General features: G+C 38.0%; 5 protein-coding genes across 12 annotated transcripts; 2 read left to right on the top strand and 3 right to left on the bottom strand.

Annotated features, from left to right (window-relative positions):
- Positions 1 to 248: 248 nt before the first annotated feature.
- On the top strand, positions 249 to 2,520 carry CCT8 (Chaperonin containing TCP1 subunit 8). Its single transcript, XM_970206.5, has 4 exons — positions 249 to 419; positions 517 to 1,437; positions 1,485 to 1,919; positions 2,200 to 2,520. The coding sequence occupies exons 1-4, from the start codon at positions 360 to 362 to the stop codon at positions 2,416 to 2,418; spliced, it is 1,635 nt and encodes a 544-aa protein (XP_975299.1). The 5' UTR covers positions 249 to 359; the 3' UTR covers positions 2,419 to 2,520.
- LOC103315119 (putative bifunctional UDP-N-acetylglucosamine transferase and deubiquitinase ALG13) lies at positions 2,511 to 5,710 on the bottom strand. Of its 2 annotated transcripts, XM_008202987.3 has the most exons (9): positions 5,376 to 5,710; positions 5,139 to 5,326; positions 4,929 to 5,083; positions 4,795 to 4,879; positions 4,595 to 4,740; positions 3,690 to 3,912; positions 3,464 to 3,641; positions 3,158 to 3,416; positions 2,511 to 3,113 (listed from the first exon to the last, which is right to left on the bottom strand). In XM_008202987.3, the coding sequence occupies exons 1-9, from the start codon at positions 5,502 to 5,504 to the stop codon at positions 2,668 to 2,670; spliced, it is 1,809 nt and encodes a 602-aa protein (XP_008201209.1). In that variant the 5' UTR covers positions 5,505 to 5,710; the 3' UTR covers positions 2,511 to 2,667. The 2 variants fall into 2 exon arrangements, with proteins under 2 accessions (XP_008201209.1, XP_008201208.1); XM_008202986.3 differs by having other exon boundaries at positions 4,595 to 4,879; positions 5,376 to 5,709.
- A 501-nt stretch (positions 5,711 to 6,211) lies between these two features.
- On the bottom strand, positions 6,212 to 13,900 carry cib (ciboulot). 5 transcript variants are annotated; one of them, XM_015985075.2, is made up of 6 exons: positions 13,876 to 13,900; positions 8,378 to 8,519; positions 8,117 to 8,230; positions 7,170 to 7,283; positions 6,930 to 7,043; positions 6,212 to 6,615 (listed from the first exon to the last, which is right to left on the bottom strand). In XM_015985075.2, exons 2-6 carry the CDS (start codon positions 8,517 to 8,519, stop codon positions 6,476 to 6,478), a joined length of 624 nt encoding a protein of 207 aa, XP_015840561.1. In that variant the 5' UTR covers positions 13,876 to 13,900; the 3' UTR covers positions 6,212 to 6,475. The 5 variants fall into 5 exon arrangements, with proteins under 5 accessions (XP_015840561.1, XP_008201210.1, XP_008201211.1 ...); XM_008202988.3 differs by lacking the exon at positions 13,876 to 13,900 and adding an exon at positions 11,705 to 11,864; XM_008202989.3 differs by lacking the exons at positions 6,930 to 7,043; positions 13,876 to 13,900 and adding an exon at positions 11,705 to 11,864.
- A 261-nt stretch (positions 13,901 to 14,161) lies between these two features.
- On the bottom strand, positions 14,162 to 18,003 carry LOC664204 (E3 ubiquitin-protein ligase Mdm2). Its single transcript, XM_970217.5, has 5 exons — positions 17,843 to 18,003; positions 17,576 to 17,722; positions 17,387 to 17,520; positions 16,972 to 17,157; positions 14,162 to 15,358 (listed from the first exon to the last, which is right to left on the bottom strand). The coding sequence occupies exons 1-5, from the start codon at positions 17,856 to 17,858 to the stop codon at positions 14,729 to 14,731; spliced, it is 1,113 nt and encodes a 370-aa protein (XP_975310.1). The 5' UTR covers positions 17,859 to 18,003; the 3' UTR covers positions 14,162 to 14,728.
- Positions 18,004 to 18,634: 631 nt separating this feature from the next.
- S6kII (Ribosomal protein S6 kinase II) lies at positions 18,635 to 24,088 on the top strand. Of its 3 annotated transcripts, XR_511815.3 has the most exons (12): positions 18,635 to 18,946; positions 19,089 to 19,123; positions 19,538 to 19,621; positions 19,665 to 19,988; positions 20,037 to 20,240; positions 20,289 to 20,552; positions 21,365 to 21,555; positions 21,601 to 21,796; positions 21,855 to 22,025; positions 22,071 to 22,469; positions 22,516 to 23,357; positions 23,569 to 24,088. XR_511815.3 is itself a non-coding variant. In XM_008202990.3 (11 exons), exons 1-11 carry the CDS (start codon positions 18,919 to 18,921, stop codon positions 22,843 to 22,845), a joined length of 2,226 nt encoding a protein of 741 aa, XP_008201212.1. In that variant the 5' UTR covers positions 18,635 to 18,918; the 3' UTR covers positions 22,846 to 24,088. The 3 variants fall into 3 exon arrangements, 2 of the variants coding, with proteins under 2 accessions (XP_008201212.1, XP_975316.1); XM_008202990.3 differs by having other exon boundaries at positions 22,516 to 24,088; XM_970223.4 differs by lacking the exon at positions 19,089 to 19,123 and having other exon boundaries at positions 18,636 to 18,946; positions 22,516 to 24,088.
- Positions 24,089 to 27,158: the final 3,070 nt, after the last annotated feature.

Here is a 27,158-nt window from a genome sequence, read left to right as displayed (position 1 = left end):
AAAAAATAAATAAATAATACGAGTGCAAAAACACAAGTTTAAAGCTCGACGACTGACGTTATGCAACGAACGTATGCGAGTTGCATGCTTAGACCCTCGAGAATTGCTGATGACGCTGCCGGGATTGTAATGGATTGCCGGGAGTTAAAATACAGTTTTTTTTCCCGATCCCGAATTTTAAAAAGCGAGCGTAAACCAATGCGCATGCATGAGCAGCCGTGCCATTTGGTTCTATTTCTTGCCCATGTTGGTGGCGCTGAACCCACCAAATTAGTCACCAAAAGTTCACATGTCCATTGTTGTGCAAACTTTTTCGATTATTAATATTTCGCTTATAAAAAAATAAATCGGTCTCAAAAATGGCTCTTCACGTCCCTAAAGCCCCGGGCTTCGCCCAGATGTTGAAAGAAGGCGCCCGGGTAAGTCCTAATTTCCAAAATCGATCCCCGAAGTGACATGTGGTCGGCACAAGGGCCGGCAAATCGGCGTAAATCTCTCAAATTTCGCATTTTCTAGCACTACTCCGGCCTCGAAGAAGCCGTCATTCGAAATATTAACGCTTGCAAGGAATTTGCCCAGTCCGTGCGTTCGGCTTACGGCCCCAATGGCATGAACAAGATGGTGATAAACCACCTTGAGAAGCAGTTTGTGACCAGTGATGCCGCCACTATTATTAGAGAACTGGATATTGAACATCCCGCGGCCAAATTAATGATTCTCGCGAGTCAAATGCAAGATTCCGAGGTTGGTGATGGCACAAACTTTGTCATTATCCTGGCTGGGGCCCTTCTGGAGGCCTCGGAAGAGCTGATCAGACTGGGGGTCACGCCGACCGAAGTGGCCGAGGGCTATGAGAAAGCCCTGGAAAAGTGTCTCGAAATCCTCCCGAAACTAGTCTGTTACGAAATCAAGGATTACAGAAACTTGAATGAGGTCGTTAAAGGGATTAGAACCTCGATTCAGTCAAAACAGTACGGACACGAGGACTTTTTGGCTAATTTAGTGGCCAAAGCGTGTGTTTCAATCCTGCCCGAGGACACCACATTCAACGTTGACAATGTGCGTGTTTGCAAGGTGCTAGGTTCGGGTTTGCAAAGCTCGCAAGTTGTCCAAGGAATGGTGTTTAAGAGACACGTCGAGGGCGAAATCACTAAAGTGCAGAACGCCAAAGTTGCTGTTTTCAGCTGTGCAGTCGATATCATGCAAACTGAGACCAAGGGAACCGTTTTGATCAAAACCGCAGATGAGTTGATGAATTTTAGTAGGGGAGAGGAGAATCTCTTGGAAATACAGATCAAGTCAATTGCCGACACTGGGGCTAAGGTGATAGTGGCCGGGGCCAAGTTTGGGGACATGGCCCTGCACTACATCCACAAGTACGGACTGATGGCAGTGCGGCTTAACTCGAAATTCGATGTGAGAAGGCTCAGCAAAACGGTACTTAAGACCCAAATAAATTTCAATTTCTAGTAATTTTTTTAAAGGTTGGAGCGACTGTTTTGCCTCGTCTGACCGCCCCCACCCCTCAAGAACTGGGCTACTGCGATGTGGTCTGTGTTGAGGAACTCGGGGATACCCCCATTGTGGTTTTCAGGCTTGAAGGGAAAGAGTCCCGAATTTCCACCGTTGTCGTTCGTGGGGCTACTGATAATTATATGGACGATATCGAACGAGCGATTGACGATGGTGTTAACACTTTCAAGGGTTTATCACGTGATGGGCGTTTCCTGCCTGGGGCAGGCGCCGTTGAAGCCGAATTAGCGCATCAGTTGACTCAATATGCTGATACTCTTCCCGGTTTGGAACAATACGCTGTCAGGAAGTTTGCAACAGCTTTGGAAAGTTTTCCGAAGACTCTTGCCGACAACAGCGGGCATCGGTCTACTGTAGTTTTAGAAAAAATTCTCCAAGCTCATCAGGTGAGCTAGCTATTGCATTATTTTTGGTAGTTTGTTTTATTTTGAAATTTGCAACTCGATACGTACACTAAATTATTAAATTAAGCGCCGGTTTACAAAAAGCTTTGTAAAAATTTAATTCGTTGTTAAAAGTTAACAACGCGAATGGACCAATCAAATTTGTGATCAGTTAATCACGCATTTATTTAACCGTAAAATCACCAATTGAATCGATAATTTCATTTTATGTGGCTAGTGTAATAGTGAGGGTGTTTGTAACACTTTTAATATGCTACTGCAGAACGAACAGAAAAATGTCGGCGTTGATATTGACGCCGAAAGCACGATTTGCGACGCCTTGGAAAAGAACATTTTGGACTTATACTCTTGCAAATACTGGGGGCTGAAGTATGCCGTGGGGGCTGCTGCTACCATTCTCCGAGTGGACCAGATAATCATGGCGAAGAGGGCCGGAGGACCCAAACCGAGACAAGCAGCAGGAAGCGATGACGAATCATAAATAGTTTTTTTTTAATTCGTTAACAATACTTTAACGTTTTGTATTTGCACTTTCACATGTATTATTTAACAGTTATTAATAAATAACAAGTATCGAAAATAACGTTTTATTTCTCAGAACCTTTCAACGAAAACGAAACTCAATAATTAAATGCATTAATAAGGAAAAACATGATAAACTTAATTGAACTCTGACAAAAATAACAAAAATAAATTTCTTCAAAGCATTAACATTCATAATGAAACGCTCTTAATTGTTTTGCAAATTCTGGTTGACTGGAGTTGGGAAAATAAATCCCTGGGAATTGATTCCTAGCGGATACCAAGTGGTTGGTATCGTCGGCGAGTAGAAGTACGGTGTTGGCGAAACGTATTGCACATCAACTGGCGGCGTGTAAACCATCATTTCCGGTCCTTCGGGAGTGTGTGTGTAAATCACGGGAGTTCCCGGAGGAATGGGGATCACAGCCGAGTAGATCTCAACTGGCGGATTGGGAGGCGGGAGAATCAGTGGCGGTATCTCTTTCGCCGGCTGCGCCTCAAAATTCCCAGCGTACTCCTGGAAATTGTCCACATTTTCGTTGTCCTCGTCCGGTTCCAGCGGAAATTGACTCGGAGGACTGTAGACAGAGCTGCTGTTCCACGAGTTGAACGAACTGTCCACAGGGTAATTGTAGACGAAGGGATATTGCGAATCTGTACTGACAAATGTGAAAATGGCAACACTATTGTAACTCTACCGTGGTAAGGAATCACGTTTGGAGTGGTGGGAGCTGAGGCCACCATCGGCTTCATCCCCGGGGAAGTCGCTGGTTGCGACCAAACGAATTTCTCGCACGAGGCCGCAGCAGCGGTGCTCCAAGGAGTCTCCCAGGAAAATTTGGGCATCGGCGATGGAATATCAGGGGTTACTAGCAAATTATGTTGCGACTGCGAGCTGGATATTTCTGGGGGACTTTGCGCTTGGTTGTAATTCTGTCCGGAATTATTTTGCATTTGCTTAAAAAACACAGTTACGTTTTATCCCGTTCTGTGACTTTATTTACCAAAGGCTGGCCAATGAAAGCCTCAATATCTTGGGCAAGCTGTTGCGATGAAACCGCTTGCGTTTGAGACTCGCTGTTACTTTTCACTCGGCGTTTATCTTTACGTTTTTTCGGTAATTTTAGCTTGGTTTCGAGTGTGACGGCTTGGGACGGAGTCGCCACTTGGTTTTTGGTAAATCTAAATTCACAACGGTCGTAGTATTGTTATTTAAATTTGTTTGTGTACCTGTAGGGCAGTGGCCACGGTTTTGCGTCGTTTTCAGGAGACAAATCCGTGTAGTTTACGGTGCGCTTTTCGGCGAGTTTTGTCACATAAACCACACATTTGTTCTCGTTTTTAATGATCTCTTGGATGTAACATTCGTAAGTTTGATCGTCTTGATTGAGAATGCAGCGTGTTCCTAGTATTAGGTTGTCATCACCGTAATACCAGTCGCCAAGACGAAGTTCTAAAATTTGGGGATATTACCTGTCTCTCATTTATTATCGCAGCAAAAAATACACGATTTGGTTTATATTTGATTGTATTTTTTGGGAGAGGATTCTAAAATTTACATACATTGCCTTGTAGGTGATAACATAAAATACTGACGTACTACACCTGTTGGAATATTTTTTGAAGAGTATTTTTCTAGTTTCTGGTCGTTTACAAAATGGAAATAAGAAAGTAAATAAATTGGTAATTTGACTTTTTTATCTTTATAACTTTAGCTGTCCCGTCCGTTATCGCAAACATAAAATGTTGTATTTGCTACAATGTTAAACAAAACCGAGAATTTTTAATTTCCACAGTCTATTTTTAATATTGTTAAAGTCTTTAATAATTAAAACCTGTCTGAATATTTTTTTGAGCTATTTTCACACACAAAAGATTTTTGTCCCGTCCGTCATGTGTAAGCAAAAAGTAGCTACAACAACAAAGCAAACTCAATCAATTTTTATTTTAATGTGAATTTGTTTCGTATTACACAAGATTTGTTCGGAATAAGTCGGAAACTCGTTGAATTACGTTACTATACAATTTTGTTTTTGAACCAGAACCAGAGCTTGTGCTTGAACAAAGGAGTTAAATCATTATTTATTTGAACCAATTCATTTAGAAATGCAAGAACCATATGAAAATGCACTTACCCCTCCTAACTTCAGTCCAGGAATCGTACTCAATGTTCCTGTAGATGGTGGGATCAAGCGCTTTAGCCACCTTGAAGGGAAAAGGGGCTATATTTACTGGTGGTGGCACAACAACTTCAGTGTTCTTGTCCCCCTCTTTCTCCAAGCTAAGTTTAGATTCAAAATTATCACTAACATCGGCAAATGATAAAGCTACGAACTCTTTCTCGTACAGCATCCCATGCACGATATTTTGCACATTAGGAACATCAAAAACATTTTCGTACAGAATACCGTAAACAATGGCTGAAATACACGTTTTAGCATTTGGGAAACGAGTCAGTTACATTATTACATTGGCAAAAGCCCGCATTTTGGATGTGTTCCTTCTCATAAACCACATCGTAATGGTCTTCGTTCATGAGGCATAGCATAAGTGTCTTATCTAAACCTCTTCGAGTAACTTGAAGTACGCTTTGGTGTGTTGCATCGTACACAACAACGTCGCGGCTACAATTTACATTTTCAAAATTAGTTACTCGACTTATAGAACTGGAGGTCTTACTTGTACTTGTGACTAATTAGCTGAATCTCTATATTACCACAAACGACCATATGCTTTTCTAACAAGTCTAAATGATTGTACCACTCATTTTCATCCTCAAGTAAGTGCCAAAAATCGTAATAGTGCCGTCTGCCGTAATCGATGCATTCTTTACGGACCCTCTCGTGGTAGATTTGGCATTGAAACAGCTAGTACAACTCTCTCAACAATTTTTTTTGGCTGTGTTTAAGCACCTACCTGTTCACTAACAGCCCGAAATAGGCAAGTCTCATCATAAGCAACATTTTTTCGATACAGGCCAATTGAGTCCAACCAATTGTCCACCGCTGCCGGGTTTTTGCCCTTTTTCTTATTACTACTAGACATTTTCTTTGTTTCAAAGTATAGCGAACGCAAAAAATATATAGACTATTACTTCATTCCGACACAAAAACACTTGTTGGGGCAAAATTGGCACTCACAATAAGTGAATTCTAACTGAATTTTTCAGTTAGCGTAAACGTGCAAACCACGTTTCTCCGAAAATTGCTAAAAAACTTCTTTACTCAGTAATCAGCATGCGCACAATTATTCTGTCTTGTTTCTGTACCTCTTTTCTTCCTCCGCCCAGCAAGGGGTGTCCAGGTTTTAAATTTTTTACGTTGTTTACGAATTTCCAAGAAAATAACTGATAAACTAATGCATATTGTTTATTACATTAAATAACTAGACACATGGCTGATCCCTTATCAGGAACCACCCACATTTTTTTTTCGAAAAACTATCTCTTTCCGGTACAAGGGGTAGAAAATTTATTTTTTGTCATCGTACAAAAAGTAGTACTTTTCGGTACTTTTGTGGTATTTCATGGAAATCGTCTCGAAAATGCTCGAAATGGACCAGAAAGTGTGCACGTGTGCAAAGCGAGTTGCATATCATTTCAAATTTTTATAAAATACAGTTAAATACCCAAAATTAATTATCGTTTTTTGACTGGATATTACGCATATACGGGGAAATAGATTTCTCCGTAAGTAACACTTGGGGGCTAGATAAGCAGGAAACGAGATAAGGCTTTGAAGAAAAACACGATATCTTTAATTACAATTTATTGAAGCACCATTTCATGCAAAATTAATCGTTTTATCATTAAAAACTAAGTCCTAAGTACAAAATAAATCCGAATATAATATTAGTATCAAAATTCATAGAATAAAAGCTAAGGTATCATTATACATATACATACTTGATGATATCATTTATTTAAATACGTGTGTATCATTTATCATATAAAAGTATAAAATAATACAAAAATTGGCATGTTTACAATTGAGCCAGAGGTTGAAGGAATAAATGGCTTAAGCACTCTTCTCTTGATCGATTATTTCCTTAGTTGGTAGCGGATTTTTCTCGCAGGTTTCGGCGTGCTTTAGTTTGCTACTATCGAAATTTTCAATACCGGAAATCAACTGTCTTTGGCCTTTTTCTTGTTCAATCACTACAAAAAATACAACACATTCTCACTAACTTTGCCATGAATTAAAAAATTTAAAAAGTGGCCAGAAACTTCCTGGGGCATTAGTTATAGTAAGTTCAAATATTAATAACGTAAAGTTAGTTGCTGGCAAACAGCAAAAACTTATTGAGTCCAGTGATGATTAATGTCCCTCCAGGCCACGTATGAGTCATTTCTTTTCAACAAGGGGTTGTTTTACGCACAATTCGCTAAATTAAAGCGAGCTAGACAGGGCGTGGCAAATTCTGATGCTCATATTTTGCATTTGAATTTTTAGCAAGCTAGTGCGGACCTACCTTCGTTATCGGGTAAAACAATCTTTTCAGCCGTGGTGGTATGCTTCATTGTGGCTTTGTCGAAATGTTCGACTCCGTTTAGCAGATTAAGGTGATTTTTTTCTTGTAGCACGACTATCATGCAAAAGCAGGCAATTATTATTCAAACATGCAAATTAATCAATTAACATTTAGGTAAACAAATAAGTACGCTCATGCTCTCTTAAATATTTGAAGCAGGTCGATTAGTAAACAACTCACCGTCTTTGTCTGGAAGAGGATTTTTCTCCTGAGTTTCGGTGTGTTTGAGTTTACTTGGATCGAAATGCTCGATACCGGCGATCAGAGCTTTCTCCGTTTTCTCGGCCGCTACATCTAAAAAGTATAACCCAATATTAGGAAATCATCGAGGAGTGTAAGCAAACATGTCAATCGCTGTGTTAGTGATATTGTTATCAAGCGGAAATCCGCCTAAAGCCGACTGAAAACAGAATGGTAATTACAGTGCCTCTTTGAGCTTTTCAATCCGACTGAAGATAACCCAACCATGACCCTTCAATCGAAAATCGCTACATGAATATTTGTGCGATATTTTAACTGTTGACGCAATAACTTGCATTAAAATCGGTCAAGTTTAATTGTGAGTTAAATTTACATGAAATGATTTATAAGGAATTAGTTGGAACGTTTTAGAGTTAGCAATGATTAAACCATAAAAGGTCGATAACTTCTAATCCTGGTCGTAAACTGGATTGGCTACCAACAACCAACATATTATCAGTGTTTTAACGTTCGGTTTCCGTTCTGCATGTGGTACTCTTATCTGCTTGGTCAATGAAAAATTGAGAATTAATAAATATTAGATTTGTTTTCTAACAAGTTTTATGTAGGCTGCATTTGCCAGATGTGTTTTAGAAACAAATTTACAAACGATCCGTAATGACATCTGCATTGAACAAATTTAACATTTGGCGTGTAATTAACAGAAAAAACCCTCCAGCAAAAATTTAAAACGCAATCTTGTTTCACTTTTTCCATGACTCATTCGCACCGAAAGTGAATAATCTCGTTATGTGAGGTATTGCTCTTGGCAATGTGGGTGCAAACCCACTTATCCAAAAATCTGGGCAAATATTAGTAGCGAGTGAAAGAAGCCAAACGCAGGGGTTGTGTTAGCCGCAACCATCCAGGGCCGGGTGTTTGTTTACCTTGGGCGTTCGGTAACACGATCTTCTCTCTGGTATCTGTTCGTTTGAGGGAGGAAGACTTAAAATTCTCTACTCCTGCGATCAGTGCGTTATGCGTGCGTTCCTGAGCCACATCTACATGCAGTGTGTAAAGAAAAAATCAACAACTACAGGAAGACCGAATTGTGGAGGAGGAAAACGGGGGCGCATTTTGACTTTATTAGCCACCCACGGACCGGCCTGAGATCGATGCGAATATTGACTCGAGGGAAAAATAATTACCTTCAGCCGAGGGAAGAACAATTTTCTCTTGAGTGTCGGCATTCTTCAAGTTGGTCGGTTTGAAGCCCTCAAGCTCGCTCTTGAGGTCACCGGCCACTCGGGGAAGGTCCTTCAAGGCTGGGGCAGGAACTGGACAGGACATCTGCAAAGACAATACGGGTTTTTTCGCAACATTGTCGTCTAATTTTAGCACGACTAATTCAAAAGACCAAACTGGTTTCTAAATTAGATTCACGCAGTTGACAGATCGATGAACAACCGGAATGCTGATGATAATGTCTGCGAATTTAATAGAAATGACATAAATCATAACTTAGTGCCACACAAATAACAATATTGTTGTACGCATTTAGCACGTCTTATCTAAAAATGCATACGGCGTGTTTATTGATACGGTTATCACGAATAATATGCTATTGACCCTGTAAATTTTAGCAAAATAAATTACTTAGGTGCTTCCTGAAGAATCTGTTTCGTGGTCTGATGCACAAGTCAGTCCGTTATTTGGTCGGCTAACAACTACCAAATCATTAATTTGCGTTAAGGAGCGTAACTCAAACAATCCTGCTAATTAAAATATTGCTAACACATGTCGGGCTTATTTTTCCTAATTGATTTTCCCGACTTGACTGCAAAAAGTGTAACACCTTAATGATCTCGAAATAAATAGGAATGCTCATGCGAACCTCTAAAACTTAATTTAAAGCCCATTAGACACTTTCGTACCATGGGAATTTATTTAATTGCTTTCTACTGCCAAATAAAAATTCCACGGTTGGAATTAGCACGGCCTGATGAACTTGAATTGATAAAACAATTCTTTATGCACCAACAAAACAACAAGTTATCTCACAACGAATTCACCTAGACCTAGTCATTATCAGATTGCAAATTTTTAGAACGTGAAGTCACAAATATGCTAGATACCCAAGATGTGAAATTTCATGTTGCGACTTTTTATTTGTGGCGTCTAGACCATATATGGTACAAGTTTACTCACTATTCTATAACCTCGTGCGAAACTCGACCATATGTTAAATGTTGCCTCTGTTCCAAAGAGCAGATGGTTTTGTTTTTCGCGAAATTTGCCCTTTCGTGACATGCAATCGGATATAAAACCACGTCAATTTACAATTGTGACTAATTTTCTACCGGTGGCAGGAGCAGGTGATCAATGGGTGTCATTTCTGTATGAATCATTAAGTAGAAAGTTTTTCTAATATTTACTAGGACTGACAACAAGGCCGCAAGATGGTCCATAAAGATACATATTTGTCGAGTTTCCAACTTGGTAGTGGAAAATTTGCTCCGAAATCGTTACCAAAGTCGACATTATCTATTCAATTCGGCTCCACAATTTAATTAAAGCAAATGTGCGGCACAAAAGCCGGGGTGAAGTAATACAACTTGCATTATTAACCTTGCAGAGCACTACAATACGTGCCTACCACATGTTATTGTTCATTTCTTCACAAGAATTCTTTTAAAAGAGGGCAGACAATACCTCACCTTTTATTATTAATCATATGCAAGTCTTGTTCTTGCTGGAGCTGATATCTATATAACCTTGTAACTGTTCCAGTTGTCTATATTCTTATTTATTAAATTTATTTTCTTGGCGATGAACAACAAACGATAAAGTAATAAAATAAAAAAAGTCCAAACCTTTATCACACTGTTTACTTGAAATACACATACTTTAACTCCACATTAGTCATATTTGATTGACAAATATTGAAATATGGTGTAGACTTATTGATTCCAAAAATAAATAGCAAGAAAAACATTTTAGTTTTTTTTATAAATAAGTTTGGTAATAATTACGGACACGTTGCAAGCGAATTTATTTATCGGCGATTACTACATTACATGAATTTTTTTAAAGCATGGACTAATGAACATAATGTCCGAATAGCACAAAAACTGGAGGGGCGCCTCTAACTTCTAACTTTTGATTGTTAGGTATACAAAAAATTTAATGGTTCTGAACAATTTATTATTTATTATAATGTTATTCAAGTCGCTCATCCATTCCCTTATTTTTTATGTTCGTTCCCAAAACTTGGGAATAGTAATTTGCAGAAAATGTAATTGTTTAATAAGACGCATAAAAACGCCTGGTCATTAGTCAATAAGTTATGACTAATTCCGAATTTCAAGCATTTCGCGATAATAAAACAGCAATTAGTTGTCCGTAATATATGTGGGTGCTGTAAAATTCCGATAGTGGAAGAAGACAATAAATAATAAAACAGCATTTTTCCTGCATGTCTAATGACCCCAGCTGATTAACATTCCACGTAGTTTTGAAACAACCTGTCGTCATCATCGCTGTGAAGAAAGTAAACAACGACGTTTCAAACCGAATGTTTCAACGCGAAGAACGGTTTAACCGTCCTACAGGACACCTACGGACCTTCGTCGACCCACAATATGGGAAAAAACTAACTGAAAGCCAAGGCTGAATTATTATAATCAGGAAAAGTAGGTTACGGCTGTAATGGCACAACGAGATGTTAGTGGTTGTTGAGAATCTTATGAAGAAAGTTGAGATACGACTTTCCACCGATCATGAAAATATAATTTCAGGAATTATTTAAATTGTATTCTAATTGAGTTAATTAATTTGGATTGGTGTAGGGTTTCGTCAGAGCCGGGACCATTTTCTAACACATTAACTTTCACACCAATTAATTTTGCTTCTTCATGGAAGAAGAATTCGGTTTTAATGTAACCATGAACTTAGCTTTGGAAAAAATGATATTAAAGTGTGATTTTTCACAAAGTTGCAGACACCTGTTCCCCCACGTAAAAATTCAGTAAAGATCTTATGGGCATGGAAATTGTATTAAAATGCATTCTCGGCACTTGAATCATTCAAAACACTTAATATTGCGACGAGGTAGCCACCTGTTTCCTTTTAGCACTTCCGGTGATACTCTATCGGAGGTTCAACTGTATTTTTTTCAAATAATGCCCATTGTGCTTATTACTCCAGCTACGTTTTTCTTTTGCATTGTTAACACAATTGATAACAGTAAATCTTCCATGAGAAGTAAGTCGGCATTAGTAATGTTCCGAATCAATTATTTGCGCTTCCCCTGCGGCCGGAATTCGAAAAATTCATCCAGCTAGCCAAAAGGTTGTAAAAAGTAACGACTTTGTATAAAACCTCGCAATAAAAAATCCAAATAAGATAATGAAAGAAGTAACAGTCGGTTCGATTCACCGACAACCGCACCCTAATTCGAAGCCAATTTGTTGGATTTGAATGAAATAAACAGCTTTAAAATCGATTACAGTACGAGAGGAAAAAATTAAGCTTACCTTAACTAATTTGTAACTAAATAGCTTTCGTCAAAGACTCGAAAAATGGATAAAACACGAACTACGGAAGAATGCCGGTTAGCTCGAACGCTGCACTTCGAATGGGGGACCGACGATGGCGATGCGCAAACGATGCCTTGCAGTGGGGGACGTTATGGCTGGTTTTGCCGCCGGGGACGGCAAAATGAGTCATAGGAGGTCGACAGACGTCGTCAAAAGGATTATTTGAATACTTGGCAATTGTTACAGGGGTTGAAATTGGCCCGTTATAGTCGCCAGTGCGAAAACGGGAGATGGCAGCGAGATAAGCGTGATTATTTTCGAACTGTTGCTTCCCCAAATTCCGCGACCCGAAAGATTTTTGCACTTATTTAATGGATTGAAACATAAAAATGCGATTTTGTGTCGCGAAGAGCAAAAAAATAAATTTGTTTCTCTTAAATAACTAACAGTAAAAGGTTTTTTCTGTTCAGTTTTAATATTACTTTTCCAGAGGTGTCAAAGACCTAATGCAGCGTGATAATGATAGTGCAATAAAATAGAACACTGTCATAGAACACGATAACTGTACCTAATACCCACCAGTAAAAAGTAAAAGCGGGTCCAAGATAAAACAATATTTATGTTATTTATGGATTTAATTTATTAATAAAAGCATACAAATGATGCAAAACTAAATGTGATGCATCTATTTTTCCAAACATTGCGTAAAGAAGACGATTGAAGTAGAGGTTTTTCTCTTTAGTAGATACGTAGTCAAATCGATACTTTCTCAGCCTAGACTGATTTATAAGTGACACCTAGACATCTATAACATGCTGGCATTGCTGTTAATTCTAAATTAGTTTTCACTTAAACAAGAGGTGCGCATTGTTGGAATAGATATTTGCGATAACTTTACAGGAAATCTCGCTTAATTCTGACTGTCGTATTCTTATTACGACACTGGCGACCACAAAGTTGTGCGATAATTTTAAATTTTTTGATGGTTCAGACAATAATTTAGAGTTTAGAGACAAAGATTTTCGAAATTACTTCAACCAAATTAGTTTTTATCAGTTCAAGAAATGAAATAACGTCTCACAATGATCTTTATTTGTACATTAAATTTTATATTAAAAAACCTAATTGAGGTCTCTTCTAAAAATATTAGGAATTCTTCATGCGTACAGTTCTCGTTTATTCGAGTATATGTATACTTTAGCGAGTCACTCTAATCGTGTGGATTAAGTGGATATAGTAACTTTTTCGGGAAAAACCAAGGTGTTATCATTCATTATGAAACCTACAGATAATAGGTATATGAATTTAATTTTCAAACTTGCATAAACCGGACAACCGTTTCAATTGCATTATTTTATTCTTACTTCATGAGAATAAAAGAGAATTCACAGAATTCTTTAAGCCTCCGCTACGTAATCCCGATCAGGTTTAAACCTGTGCGTTGCTACTTCCAAATTCAGTCTTTCAAATTGAAGCATCCGCTCATTTATACCTGAATTATCAATTTTCTTAAAATTAATTATGTATGCCAGCGCTGTACACAACAAAAAAGTTTGGCACTTGTTACTTTAGATAAATGTAACGAATGAAATGATTCAATCCATTTACATAATTGAATTACGCATAAAATTGAAGGCAAGATGATTTAATTTCCTCATACTTATCTAGTTTTAACCACATTTTGCATAAAAGCCTGTATAACAATAATTTTATTTATTTGTCTTAACATTTTTTACCCGCTTTATTATTTTATGAAAATCATTGAAATACTACTTCTTGACTTGGTATAGATTAAATATCATAGACACCCATAAATACACAAGAAGTTGATTTATAAATATTCATCGCTAGATGTCTCTTCAAAATTTAATCCTTATTTTAGGAGAAACAGATGGCGCTGGCTAGATATTTCATAAAATGCCTAATCTGTACACTAACTTCGTGATTTTATTGAAGTTTTGGTAATAAAGTCAGCTGAAATGACCATTTCGCCGAAGTTGCGCCTCGTCTTATCTGATTTACATTAAAAAAATATATATATTTTTGTAGATTCCTTCACAATTTGGAGCGCCATCTCCAAACTACTGCGTGAATAACACAGAATTCAAGATGTGACTCAATTCGAAAAGCGATGATTAATCATGATACAAAAAAGTAGTTATGCTTACCTTTTTTCGTAGCTTTCTTAGTAACAATAAAAGCACCCGCACCCGTGTTTTCGCCGAAATATTCACCAAAGCAAGTTTTCGCACTCAAAGGTGGCATCACCTGTTGGGTTCGTCAGTAGCACGCGAGTTAATCCATTTCTGAAAACATTAAACAGGAACCATTACTCCAAAGACATTGCCGTATGCAAGTTTGAATAAAATCTCGCACTTTGATGAACGGTTGTTGTCCTACGCTAACTTCGGCCAAACACGAAATTTTGCTTGGAATTAAAAGGAAAGACTCAAATTGTAATTACTCTGTTTTAATTGTTGAAAAACAAAATTTGTTAAATTGCACAGTTTCTCATTGTGATGAGTACATTAAACAAACTAAATGGAAGTAATTAATTTCAGGTGAATAAGTTTTTTATGAGCGAATCATAAAAAACAATTCGTGGTATTAAATAATATGTATCTCTACAACAAATTACGTAGAAATAATATTAATGACTGAGGAAATAAGCGCGAGGTGACCGTCTTTAAGACTTTTGTAATGCCCCAACCCGTTACTAAAATACACAAAAGCGTTCCTTACAATTTTTTGACCCCCGTATTCAGCATTTCAAAAATCTAAAGAGTGTTTCTATGAACATTACTCAAACGTTCCGTAATTTAACAAATGTTGTTTATCGGTTCGAATAAAAAATAACATGGCAACTTGTAATAAAAACTAGAAATCTAATAATATCCTGAATCTTTGGTTTATAGTCACTCTTTAAGTTTTTGAGATGCTTAATTTCCTAACTAAGCTAGCCTTAATAAATTAAAATTTATTCTGTACAATTACTAATTTATTAAATACTATTGGACTAAACTAAGTGGTGAAGACCCTAACCACGTTACTAACTTTTCGTTGGCAAATGGGGCACCTTTTTAGTGACTTCCATGTTCGCATAGCGCAACCGTAACAACAACACATGTGTGCGATACGTCCGTGCAAGAAAACACTATTTTTAGGTTGAACGTTACACATGATACAGTCCTCTTTCAACTCAGGTAAAGGACCTTTTATTTGATCCGCTTCGGGTGACTTTGGCGGCTCCCCGTCCAACACAGCACAGCTTTTTTCACTCGTTGCGTTCTTCGCTACGTCGCTCTCATCACCACTTTTCTTTTCGATGTTTTCCTTGTTCTCCTTGGTTTTGGGTTGCTTCCTGGGTCGTTTCTCCTCATATTCGTCCGAAAGACTGCTTTCGGAGATTTGCCGTTTGCGGTTTTTTCCTTCTTCAGTTAGACTAGTTGAGGGTTTTTCAGTGTTGGGGATGACGATTTGATCGAGACCGAGCGATTCAAACTCTTGACTTGAACCAATTCCAGAGTCCTGAGACAAGCCTTTGAGACACGACTGTAACGCGTCTAGTTTGACGGGGGAGTGGGATTTTTCTTTACTCCTTTCGGCTTTTTTGCGACGCCTTGGTCGTGGTGGAAAGAACGCCTTTCGATCCTGCGGGGCAAACATTACATGAATTTTGTGATTAAAGGATCAGAGCGGTCCGATTGGCTCAACTCTGCAGCATCCTCCCCACTAATTGTTTAATTGGCGTGCCAACGGTACTTTATCACTTGCCAATTAAAGCAAAATTGCATCTGGTTCAGGCCAACTCCTCGGGCTTCGTTACTATCAATATGCAATACCCCAAGATCTTTAAAATTATTTCAATCTTATCGAAGCTATATTTAGAAAGTCATAAGGTATCACCATGTTCACATTATTATCTTCTCGCTTTTTATTATAGTTAGCAATGTTGCTTTCGTTTTATTTAGATAATTATGAATTATGGTACATTCTTCTTTCACAGAGACACTTTAAGAGTTCATTTATAACGATTTTTCACAGTATTAATTACAATTTGTCATTTGGAACTGTCGTCAAAGTCTTACCATTCATTGTTAATGAACCCTATTGTTTTATCGTGCTGCAACTTATGTGAAAACTGTACACTGGAATATCATTCACATGCAACAAACATGTGATAAGGGTAACCCAAAACCATAGTGTTAGTAATTAAAAATAACTCCTAGTGGATTGTAACGAGTAATTGAAAAAAAAATTAAATATTGTCGCTAATTCAGCATGAAAAATCAGCTTTGTTTAGTCAGCAATTGAGGAAGGCTTACTAGATAAATGCTCAATCGATTGTTTAAATAAAAAAGTTAAAACATATTATTCAAACATTCGATTTGTTATATTAATCATGCGATTATTTGATTTTCTACTTAGCACGTATTACATTGGTTAATAATATGTAATATTGTTTTTATTAAACCTTATCCAATTTTTTAAAATACATAATGGTTAGTAAGTTTTAATAAATATATACTTAAATCCACATGCTTTAAATTTCAAAGGAGTTACCTCAGTTTGCTTATTTCTTCCGTATTTAGGCTGTTAGAATGGAACATGCAAAGTGATTATAAAAAGTTAATGAATTAAATGGTGCATAAAAATTTGTTTTTTAATTTCCTTTACCACTTTGCTACGACATGCTTAATAATTTAAACATGAATGAGAAATTGTAAAATATTTGGTATCCAAATTGTTCCTTTAGGTAATAAATAATAAAAAAATAAATAAAAAAATCTTACCAATGAACCCTAGAAAAAACAAAAACCAACCCACTTGTATATTCGATAAAAAATAATAATAACAGTAATAAAAAAAATTACCTGAGTTCAGCTTCACCACCCCACCAAATGAATAAATAATATTTCTTTGATAAAAATAAAAAAAATATTACCTGAACTTTGCCTCACCAACCCACTAAATGAATAAATTAAATACATAAAACTGTCCTACTGTGACTTTCTTCGGTCAACTTTTAAATAACCAGAAGCACTTTTGAGTTCTCAAGCAGTCTTTGCACACAGCACAAAACTTACGATCACTTATCTTTTTACTAGTCTCTATCACAAAATAACCATAAATCTGCATTGTCTTTGGCAGAAACAGAAAAATATTAACGATTTAACACAAAAATCAATCACGACAAGTCTAATAAGAAAAAAGTTAATGCCAAATACTCGCAGATCTACAGCACATTTGCAATTGATAACTACCTGGAAGCATTTGTCGCAAAACCTAAACTGTGGATTGTCATTTTGGGATTTGCATTGTATGCAAACCCAGAAATCCGTGAGACCTGAGGAGGAGTCGTCCTGTCTGCTGTTGTCGGAGTCTTCGGCGTCGGTGATGAAGGTTTCGAGCGAGCTGTCTCCCACCACGGCGGCTGCATACATAACGCCCTGTAGAAGGCATTCAAGTTGTAATAAAAACAATATTTTAAATCAATTAATAAAGGTGTCACAAAAACATTTCTTGGTCTATAAAAATGTAAATTGCTGACCTCGTTTTCAGTTACTGTCATTACATAATCAATAGGGCTAATTACAAGAGTGTAGACAATTAAAATAACACATTTGTGACTTCGGCCGCTGCTTGAGACCAAGCTCGAGCCCACCTTAACTAACTAACCTCAGACTCAGCACCCGAAGAGTCAAAAATGATGATGTTATCATCACCTTCAGACAGACTCTCAATTTCATATTCGATATCTACATCGTATTCAGACGAATCCGACATCGTATCCGACGTATCCCTAACAATGTCTGGAAACAATTCATTATTCTCCTGCCCATACGAAAGGAAGAAGCAGGATCCTACCAGTTTCTTTATCCTGGATGCTGTGAATACTTTCCGTATCATCAGCAGCACTCCCAGGAGAGCTTTCGCTTTCTAACCGATAATAATTGAAGCGTTTGACTGGAATCGGAGATTCGAAATCGTCGAAACTCCTCTTCCTCCAAGGCACTGCAACAGAACAACACGAGTCATTTAAATCGCTTTGAGGAAGGTCTAGGTGCTAAAAAACGCGCACTTTCGCCACACTCATTCAAAATTTACTCAGCGGGCAATTGCTGAGCTACTTACACGTGCTTGTCGACATTTTTCCTACAGTTTTAGCGATAACGACGCGTTTTTTGCCTTGCCCACTTTAAACTTGTACAAACTTGCGTGCTTTTCCACGAACTTCCGGAAATAGCTCACTGAAGCTACGCTTGTGCGCCCGCGCGGGAAACTACTCCATTTATTTTGAGACAGTGCTGCCACCAGCCAGTTCAAATTCCCATTTTGACGCCGAATCAAAAAAGTGAAGCAAAATTAAAGCTTAATACTGAATAACGTAATAAGTCGAGTTATTAAATAGCGAAAATCGTATTTTTACTTGATTTTTTTGGATAAGAACAGACCCTAATTAGTTTTTCTTAATTAATTTCTGATCTGAGTCGAATATTACAGCAAACAACTCTAATCATTAATCTCCTCTTTTATTCAAACGCTATTTTTTTTCAATATTCTTTACATAAGGGGAGCAAGATAAGAGAGATAAAATGGGACAAAATTTATTTTTTTATTACATTAATTACATAATCGTAAAATAATTTCATGCATTCTTGAACCTATCATTGTTATTTGTTGTAAAGTCTTGTAATTTATTATTATTTGGGTAAAATCACTACGGTTTGGGTGTAGAGATGAGTGTCTTATCTTTGTTATTCATGCTATGACTAAAAATTCAGTCAGAGGTGTGCAAACAGATACCAGTATTAGGGTCTAGACGAAGATTGCGAAAACATTTTTAAATATTTCGTTATGCTTGATATTTCTGTTGGTCATGTGAATAGTTATTCTCACGTAGCACAAAAAAGAACATGCAATCGCAAAATTGGCAACAATTTTTTCGACAGAAATGTGTAAACAAGCTTTATCTTATCGCGAAAAAACGTTGCTTATTCATTCATAAAGTTTCCCGATTGCACATTTTAAAACGGTTCAGTCCGGGAAATCCCATTTTCCGTTCCTGTTGGCAGCGCATCCTCCATTGAAGTTCCCTAAGCTGGTGCATCAGCTGATTGCCAGCCATGTTGTGAATGGGAGAAATAAGTTCGCCAAACATTTTAATGCCAAATAAAAATTAATATGCCGTTAGCAACTTCCATTGAGCCATGGCAAATTCAACACGCCGATACCGAGGTTAGTGCTGTTGTAATGTCATTGAAAAAAAATTCATTTTTACCATCTGCCATATCTCTGAAGTGTTTTTACTTCCAATTTTGATTTTGTGTAGCACGCGTAGCCCGTTTTTATGATTTATAACGAGTTTATTCATTTGCAGCTTTTGGAGTGTCCAGGTCCCTAAGAATAGTGTCTGTACGTAAAATCTTACGTTTTTTGCAACTCACTTTGTTGCACGAAACAGCACCATTTCATTGACTCAATTGCATGTAGTCCAACAGTACCCCCTTTAGATAGACCTAAACAGGCGTAGCTGCTTGAATGCAACATTATTAATTGACGTAGATCCGCTTTTTTATCTAGTATAGGTATAGTCCTTAAGGCATGGAACTCCAAGCTATTCATATAAACAACACGCAAATTGAATACGTTACAATTAACAGTAGATTACTTCCATAAAAAGCTTTCTTATGACTTAGACAAATCATTACTAACAGCGCATAGATTAAATATACAGGATGTGGCGTCCGTTAATAAAAATAAATCTTTCGTTGCCAAATGAGACATCCTGCATAATTAAGCCTAGTTCACACCGACTGTTCTTTGTAGTCCCAGTCTGGAGACGCCGATGAAGCTGTCGGAGTGGAAGAGGCAGGTCCGACTGAAGGCGAGCACGAGATCGAGCTTGGAGAGGTAAATCGCATCTTTGTCCAAATTTTGTCTAATAAAAGTACAGTTGGTGCGAAATGGGCACGACAAGGCGGACCCGTCCCAGTTTGAGCTCCTCAAAGTGCTGGGCGAGGGCTCCTTCGGGAAGGTTTTCCTGGTGCGGAAGGTGGTGGGGGCCGACAACGGCCGCCTTTACGCCATGAAGGTGCTCCGGAAGGCCACTCTAAAAGTGCGGGACCGCCACCGGACTAAAATGGAGCGAAACATACTCGTGGATGTGGAACATCCGTTCATTGTGAAGCTTCATTACGCGTTCCAGACCGCTGGAAAACTCTACCTTATTTTGGATTTTCTCAGGGGCGGGGATCTGTTTTCCCGACTTAGTAAAGAAGTGAGGCGGGTTATTTTGGAGATTAGCGTTTTATTAACCAGGTTGCAGGTGATGTTTACCGAGGAGGATGTAAAATTTTATTTGGCGGAGCTGGCCTTGGCGTTAAATCACCTGCATACCATTGGAATTATTTATAGAGATCTCAAGCCGGAAAACGTGCTGCTGGACGCTGACGGGCACATTGCTCTCACCGACTTCGGGCTTTCAAAATTACCTCTGGAGGAGGGCAAAGCGTACAGTTTTTGTGGAACGGTAGTAGAAAAAATGCAGGGGTTAACACGGGTTTAACTTGACTTGTAGGTTGAGTATATGGCGCCTGAAGTTGTCAATAGGAAGGGACATTCTTTTGCGGCTGATTGGTGGTCGTTTGGGGTACTAATGTTTGAGATGCTGACGGGAAGTCTGCCGTTTCAAGGTGCCAATAGGAGAGATACCATGACACAAATACTGAAAGCCAAACTGGGAATGCCGGCCAATCTTAGTTCGGAAGCACAAAGTTTACTGAGAGCTCTCTTCAAGCGGAACCCTGCTAATAGGCTCGGCGCCGGCCCTGGAGGAGTAGAGGTCCGAATTTTTCTGTATTCAATGATTTTTGTTACTTATTTTGTACACAATTTTGCGGAATAATTGTTTCTTAATGCCTTTTTTGTCACCTTTGATGCCAGTTAAGCAATGTTCCTTAAAAAAGCTGCATTTTTATCGCAAAAAGGCTTGCATTTCGTATTAATTAGTTGTTTTTTCGATTATTTCTTGACGACATTTTGGTAAACAATTACATTTCTCGCTGGAAAATGTCGTAAAGTACTTGAAAATTGACAAAATAATATAAATTTTGGTGTAATTTAATGACATTTCTACTTATTTACTTATTTGAGTCATCTGCTAATTTTTAATCGGGTTTATTGATAAAATGCGGGCTAATATAATGTAAAAAAGGTAAAATAATGTAACTTTCGAACCAAGTTCCGATTTAACAAAACTTCGCATAAAATGTGGACTTTTACCTAGAAAAAACGTAACGAAATGTCTCTTAAGTGCATGATAATTTAATAAAACACAATACCATAATTTTTGTTTAGTAATTTTTCACTAATTTTGCTGAAAAAATAATAAATCGCCTAGAGTCCTAAAGAGAGCACATCTTTTCCACCAAATTTAATTAGTACTTTAGCGAAAATTCTCAACAACACTTCAAATTAAACAAAAATTTATGCAAGTGTAGTTGTATCGACGTAATGCGGAAAGTAAATTAAGAAAAAATATTTACAAGAAAAGAACAAGTTTTAATTTGAATGATAAATAATAAGAGTATAAAATAAGCAAATTTAATAAAGTATAATATAGACTATACCTTACAAAGTAACTCGAAATTCTAGGACTTGAAGAAGCACGAATTCTTCGCGACGATCGACTTTGACGCCCTTCTTGCCAAAAAAATCCGCCCGCCTTTCCAGCCGGCGGTTTGTGGACCAGACGATGCGTATTTCGATTCCGAATTTACAAGCAAAACACCGAGGGATTCCCCCGGTGTGCCTGCAAGTGCCAATGCTCACGAGCTTTTCAGAGGGTTAGTTACAATTTTTAAGTTAATTTGTGTAAAATTTGGGCTCAGGTTTAGTTTTGTGGCGCCGTGTTTACTAGAAAACGGCAATGTGTCAAAAAAATCCGAAACTCCCTTGAAAATTATGAGAACCATGGAGCGAAATTTTAACGATGATTACCTCCTTATGGATACTCTAGGCACCGGAAGTTACAGTATTTGCAAGTTGGCGCGACATAAGGCAACAGGACAACAGTTCGCAGTTAAGGTAGTTAGTTCATGGTTTAAATAATAATTTCGAAGATTTTTATTCGATTTTATTGAAGATAATAAAAAAATCGTTGTGTGATTGTCGTGAAGAAATTGAAATTTTGATGAGATATGGCCACCATCCTGGAATTGTAACCATGAAGAGTGTTTACGAAGAAGCGGGGAAAATATACATGGTGTTACAATTACTGCGAGGAGGCGATTTATTGGATTACATGATTGCCAAAGTAAGGCAAACACGTAATTAATTTTTGCAAACATGAATTTTCCAGAAACACTTAGCAGAACAGGAAGCCGCCGCAATTTTAAAAACATTAGCCACAACCGTAGCGTACTTGCACGAAAATGGAGTAGTCCATAGAGACTTAAAACCAGCAAACATTTTATTCGCTAGTGAAGAGCGTACTCCTGATAGTGTTACAATCTGTGATATGGGATTTGCCAAACAGTTGCGGGCCGACAACGGCCTCTTGATGACTCCGTGTTACACAGCAAATTTCGTTGCACCAGAAGTGTTGAAACGCCAGGGCTACGACGCCGCTTGCGACATCTGGTCTCTGGGCGTCATCCTCTACATAATGTTGTCAGGCCGCTGCCCCTTCAGCACTGCCCCCAGCGACAGCCCCCACCGCATCCTCCAGCGAATCAGCTCAGGAAAACTCGATCTACATGTAAATAAACCCTCTCCCTTGATTATAACTACAGTTACAATTGTAGAACGGCCACTGGAGCGGGGTCTCACAAGAAGCCAAAATGCTCGTCACTGATATGCTGCACATCGCACCACAGCGGCGCCCCACGGCGGCACAGCTCGTGAAACACCCGTGGTTGGCCGCGGCGGCGCCCTCTTTGTACCAGGTACAAGCAAACACCAGTCAGGTCTCTACACCAGAACAGGACGCGCATTTGAAGGAGACTGTGGCTGCGACCTTTAGGGCCATAGCGACGTCGCCCCAGGTGGCCCACTTGGGGCCCGTGGCTATGTCCGAGCTGGCCAGGAGGAGGTTCAGGGATAAGGCACTGAGCAGAGTTCAGCAGAATTCATAATGTACGGTCAATTACTAAATTACTTGTGATTTGAATGTGTGCAATTGGGCCGCCTACGATTTTATGTATTACAAACAGTTTAAGTTTCAATATTATCACATATTTATTCTTGTTTGATTGGCGGACGCTGGCTGGAATTGCTTTATTCAGAAAGTACAATTTATTTTTAGTTAGTTTTATTACAAGGCAACCATTTTTATAATGTGTAAAAAGTGGCAAACAATACATGGCGTACAGCTGAAACGTCAATTTTATATTATTATGTATATAGAGGATATAGTGAAAGAGTAAGATTTAATGCCATATTGTTCGTTCCTCGAGGTGTATTGTTTACGTGAATATTGCATATCAGTGTTGAAAACTTTTGTACGAGGGTACATTATCCAGTAGCGTTTAAGTTGAGCATTTAATTTTTTATACTAGAGTATTAACGTGTTATTCAGCATGAAAACAATTGGGATGGACACAACTTTTAACCAAAGACTGCTGTAGCTGAATGACAGATTTTACAGGTACGTATTCGTGAAAAATAGACATGTTTGTAGTTTGTGAGCAAAATATGCTTTAAATGTCGCTTGTAATCGTTTATAGGAATTGGCGAACTAATTTCAAGCTTACTAACTTACTTCTCCTCGCTATAGACCAGACTGTGAGCTTATTAATGTACAAACAATTACGATATTGGTGCACCTCAATTAAGTAGAACGCTTGATTCATTTGCAGCTCGTTCATTGCAGTATTACAACTCATCGTAATTCTAAGGACATCACAATGCCATTTCTGCCGACACACTACCTAAAACAATCAGCCATAGTCGTACTTTTAAACCGAAAGAAATGGCATATCTAGAAACTTTCAAGGTTTTTTCCGTAGCTAAAAGGGACAGCGCGCCCTTCTGTTAACCACTCAAATGACCCTGTTCAGTCCCCAGTAATTTTCAGGCGTAAAATCGATAGATTTTTGTTAACATTAAAATCATTGTGGACTGAACGCAGTTATTGAAGTTGTAATAGAAACGTTGATTAGCTAGTGATTTATTTATAACTTTTTTAAAAATGTGTGTATCTTAATCGTGATAAAAATAGGTGAATATGTACATTGCTGCGGCCTATTTCTTGATATTGTAACTATTTTAAGACCTTGATGTTAATGTTGAAAATGGTGAGTACCTCAATATATTTCCTTACTGAATTTATTTTATTATCAGTATCACTTGTACGAATAATAAAGTTTTTAAAACGTTTGCCCGTTTTTTACTATTGGCGTAATCGAGTGCTGCAGCTGTTTACAATCTGAGAGAATTTAATTCCGTAGTAATGTGGAAATAGATCTGCCAGCTTATCTAAAAATAAATAAAATATATAATTCGACTCGCTTTAAATGCACCTGGTGACTGACGTGACTTAAGCGCGATGCGTTAACTCATCACAGGAAATTTTCCGACTTGGAAACCAATAATATTAATTTCCAAAAGATTTTTAGTTTATAATGGACAAAAATAATGATTAGTTTTTCTTATACCCTCCTTATAATGAAGAAAGAAGGAATATTTCATTCCGGTTTAGGTAAAAAATGTTAGTATTTGAATTAATTTTTTTGTGAACACTGCGTTTTTAATTGTTCGTGTGTGCGCTTTTTACTGCATGTTCATGAAGAAAATCGTAGTTTTTGGTCTGTCCAGCCAGACCATAACCGGACGTGTTTCACGCCTATTGCTTCTATGAAAGATGGTCGATTTTATCGCACTAAAAGTGTATATCAGAATGTCTGGCACGCAACCCGAGTCTGAATTTCATCTGAAATATCTGCAGTTTGGTGCAGTGCGCTGTCGTAAAGCGCAAGGGTGGCCTAAACCACCTGCTCTTACACAACTTCGCGAATATTGCACTTCGCTGTTGCAGCAGCAAATTTAAATTTTACTACGTGCTATATGCTGTCTTATTTCCAAATGTATAATTTCGGGAATAATCCGACCTGATGGTGTCACACAGTAAAACTTGGGATGAGAATTTTAAAGTCAGATGGTTGCCACCACCGAAGGCGATCATTAATCACATTAAAATTTCAAAACGGTCGTTTCAATAAATAAGAATTTTATGTGGCTAGCCATTTGCTGAACGTGGCTGATTTAAATCGATTCAAACCGCGATTTTATACGACTCTTTTACGATTCCAGACGGCATAATTCTTACGAAAGGATTTTTTGTCTTCGGTGGTCACCGCTTTCAATCATTCATTCGAAACGGAAAAGCTCAAAACACAATTTCTAAGCCCGAAAAAGAGAATGCACCCGCGATGTCTTTCATATAGATACGAGGAAGCGGAGCGAAAATAATGTTAAAAGTAATTTCATACAACTAAACGAAATGTAATGAAATTTTATTCCAAACGCGTACGTCTGCACTTTGCAAGATGGGTAATTAAATTTTTTGCTTCCGCTCAAAATCAAATATGAAATATTCAGTTACATATTTTAGGTAAAATTTAAATCGGATGTTTCGCGTGAGCAAACAGCACTGCTGTCAAGTGCTTACAGCCATCCATCACTTCAGCACATGTTGCCTGATTTATTGCAAATCCATCGGATGCGATGTATGCCGTAACGAGCCTTTAATGAATTCATAGGCGCACATTTGCAGGTCAAGTCGTTTATCATAATGTAGCGCGATGCAAAAAAGGGGCCAGATATTAATATTTTATATTAACCCAGCCACCACTTTGAAAAATGGACTTTTTGTCAGAACCGGAAAGCTGCGTTATTAGACATTATCCTGCAGAAACAACAAACAGGCTTTTCTTAATTTATGAAATTTTGTACCGAGAAAGAATTTGAAAATCACCGGAATTTGATATTGATTTGTTTCTGTCCAAGTGAATATGTAAACTACATCCGCAAGCAAATAAACTTAACCCAATAAAAGGGAATATTGGTTTTCGACCAACCATCTTATTTGAGTATTTTTCAAGGCTCGTCGAACCGAATGTAACATAATAAGAGATCAGGAGGTTCGCTTTGAAGTCTGCCCGTGGAGATGCGTTTTGCATCTGATAGTAAATCGAATCAGATGGCAGTTTATATTTTCTCATATGGAAAGAAAATTGACCAAATTACGGACGTGATTGAGGTGCTTCTCTGCCAGATACGGAGAGCTCTCCTCTTGGGACCTGAAGAGGCATCAAAGCTGTTTTTTGTCAATTTTTAGCAAGCAGTTCGCTATGTTTTAACGAAAACGACCAATAAAGTACCAAATTATAAGAGATGCTCCTGCATTCATTTCGAGATATCTCCTGATAGTGGTGACAACAGGAAGCTGGGGAGCGTAAAACAATACAACGAAATGATACTTGTTGCAAACTTGCATATCTTCACATTTATGCCGAGCTTCCTGTTAATTCTGAACCGGCAGCAGCCAGCGAGCTTTGCAATAATAGTTAAAATTTTCTTAACTTGCGGTAATGAAAAAAGCCCATTTATCATTTTCTCTTTGTTTGCGAGTGTTGGTTTCGAATCAATTCGAACGGTTAGAAAAATCAGCAAGGAAACTCCATTATAAGGTATTCACGTCGCACCCCACGAGGATTAGGTCTGAAAGCCATCAAGTTCCTAATAGTATGGAAATTGGAAATCACGCACGGATCTAACTTGTGTTTTATAGTTAATAAGACGCTGCTAATCTCATTCAAGTCCTATTGTTCCGACTCTATAAAATGGATTACTAATTACTATTCTGTATTTTGCAGCCGCACGCTACTAAATTAACTGATACGTTCGGAGCAACGCGAAACTTGTCAAGGATTCATGCATGAATACAACGCGGAACCGCGTCTTATTTCCCTTGCATTGTAAACTTTTAATGTCTTTATTGATTCACAAAAACATCCAAGCACAGTTTTACAGCGCGACGGCATTAATATTTCCCGGGACGATGTCAACCGACACAACTTGCGACTTCAGATATCTTTGTTTATAATTAATGCCGCGTCTACGACACCTTATAACTATCTTAGTGAGGTCACGATCGCTTCAAATAAAGCTTTCATTCAGCAATCCCTCATTCATAATGAGGTTTTGGTGCAGTTTTTTCGCTCACACTCCCACGCAACTCAAAACGTCACGAATCGGATTTCTTGACACCTACTCCGTCTCCGCGCAAAGCTTTAAAGCAGTCTGCGGATCCCCTGAATGTTTAATTTGAAGCAAATATGCCTTCCTCTTTATTTGCATTCTCCGCAAACGATGCTGTTATTTCAGGAGCGCGTAATCCTGAAACAACTTGAAGGTGGGCACCGCAGAAACAGTTTAGGTAACAAAG

The sequence above is a fragment of the Tribolium castaneum genome, chromosome 4 (assembly GCF_031307605.1).
Source record: "Tribolium castaneum strain GA2 chromosome 4, icTriCast1.1, whole genome shotgun sequence".
In the NCBI taxonomy this organism is placed as follows: domain Eukaryota; kingdom Metazoa; phylum Arthropoda; class Insecta; order Coleoptera; family Tenebrionidae; genus Tribolium; species Tribolium castaneum.
This window is presented reverse-complemented; position numbering and strand designations above follow the sequence as displayed.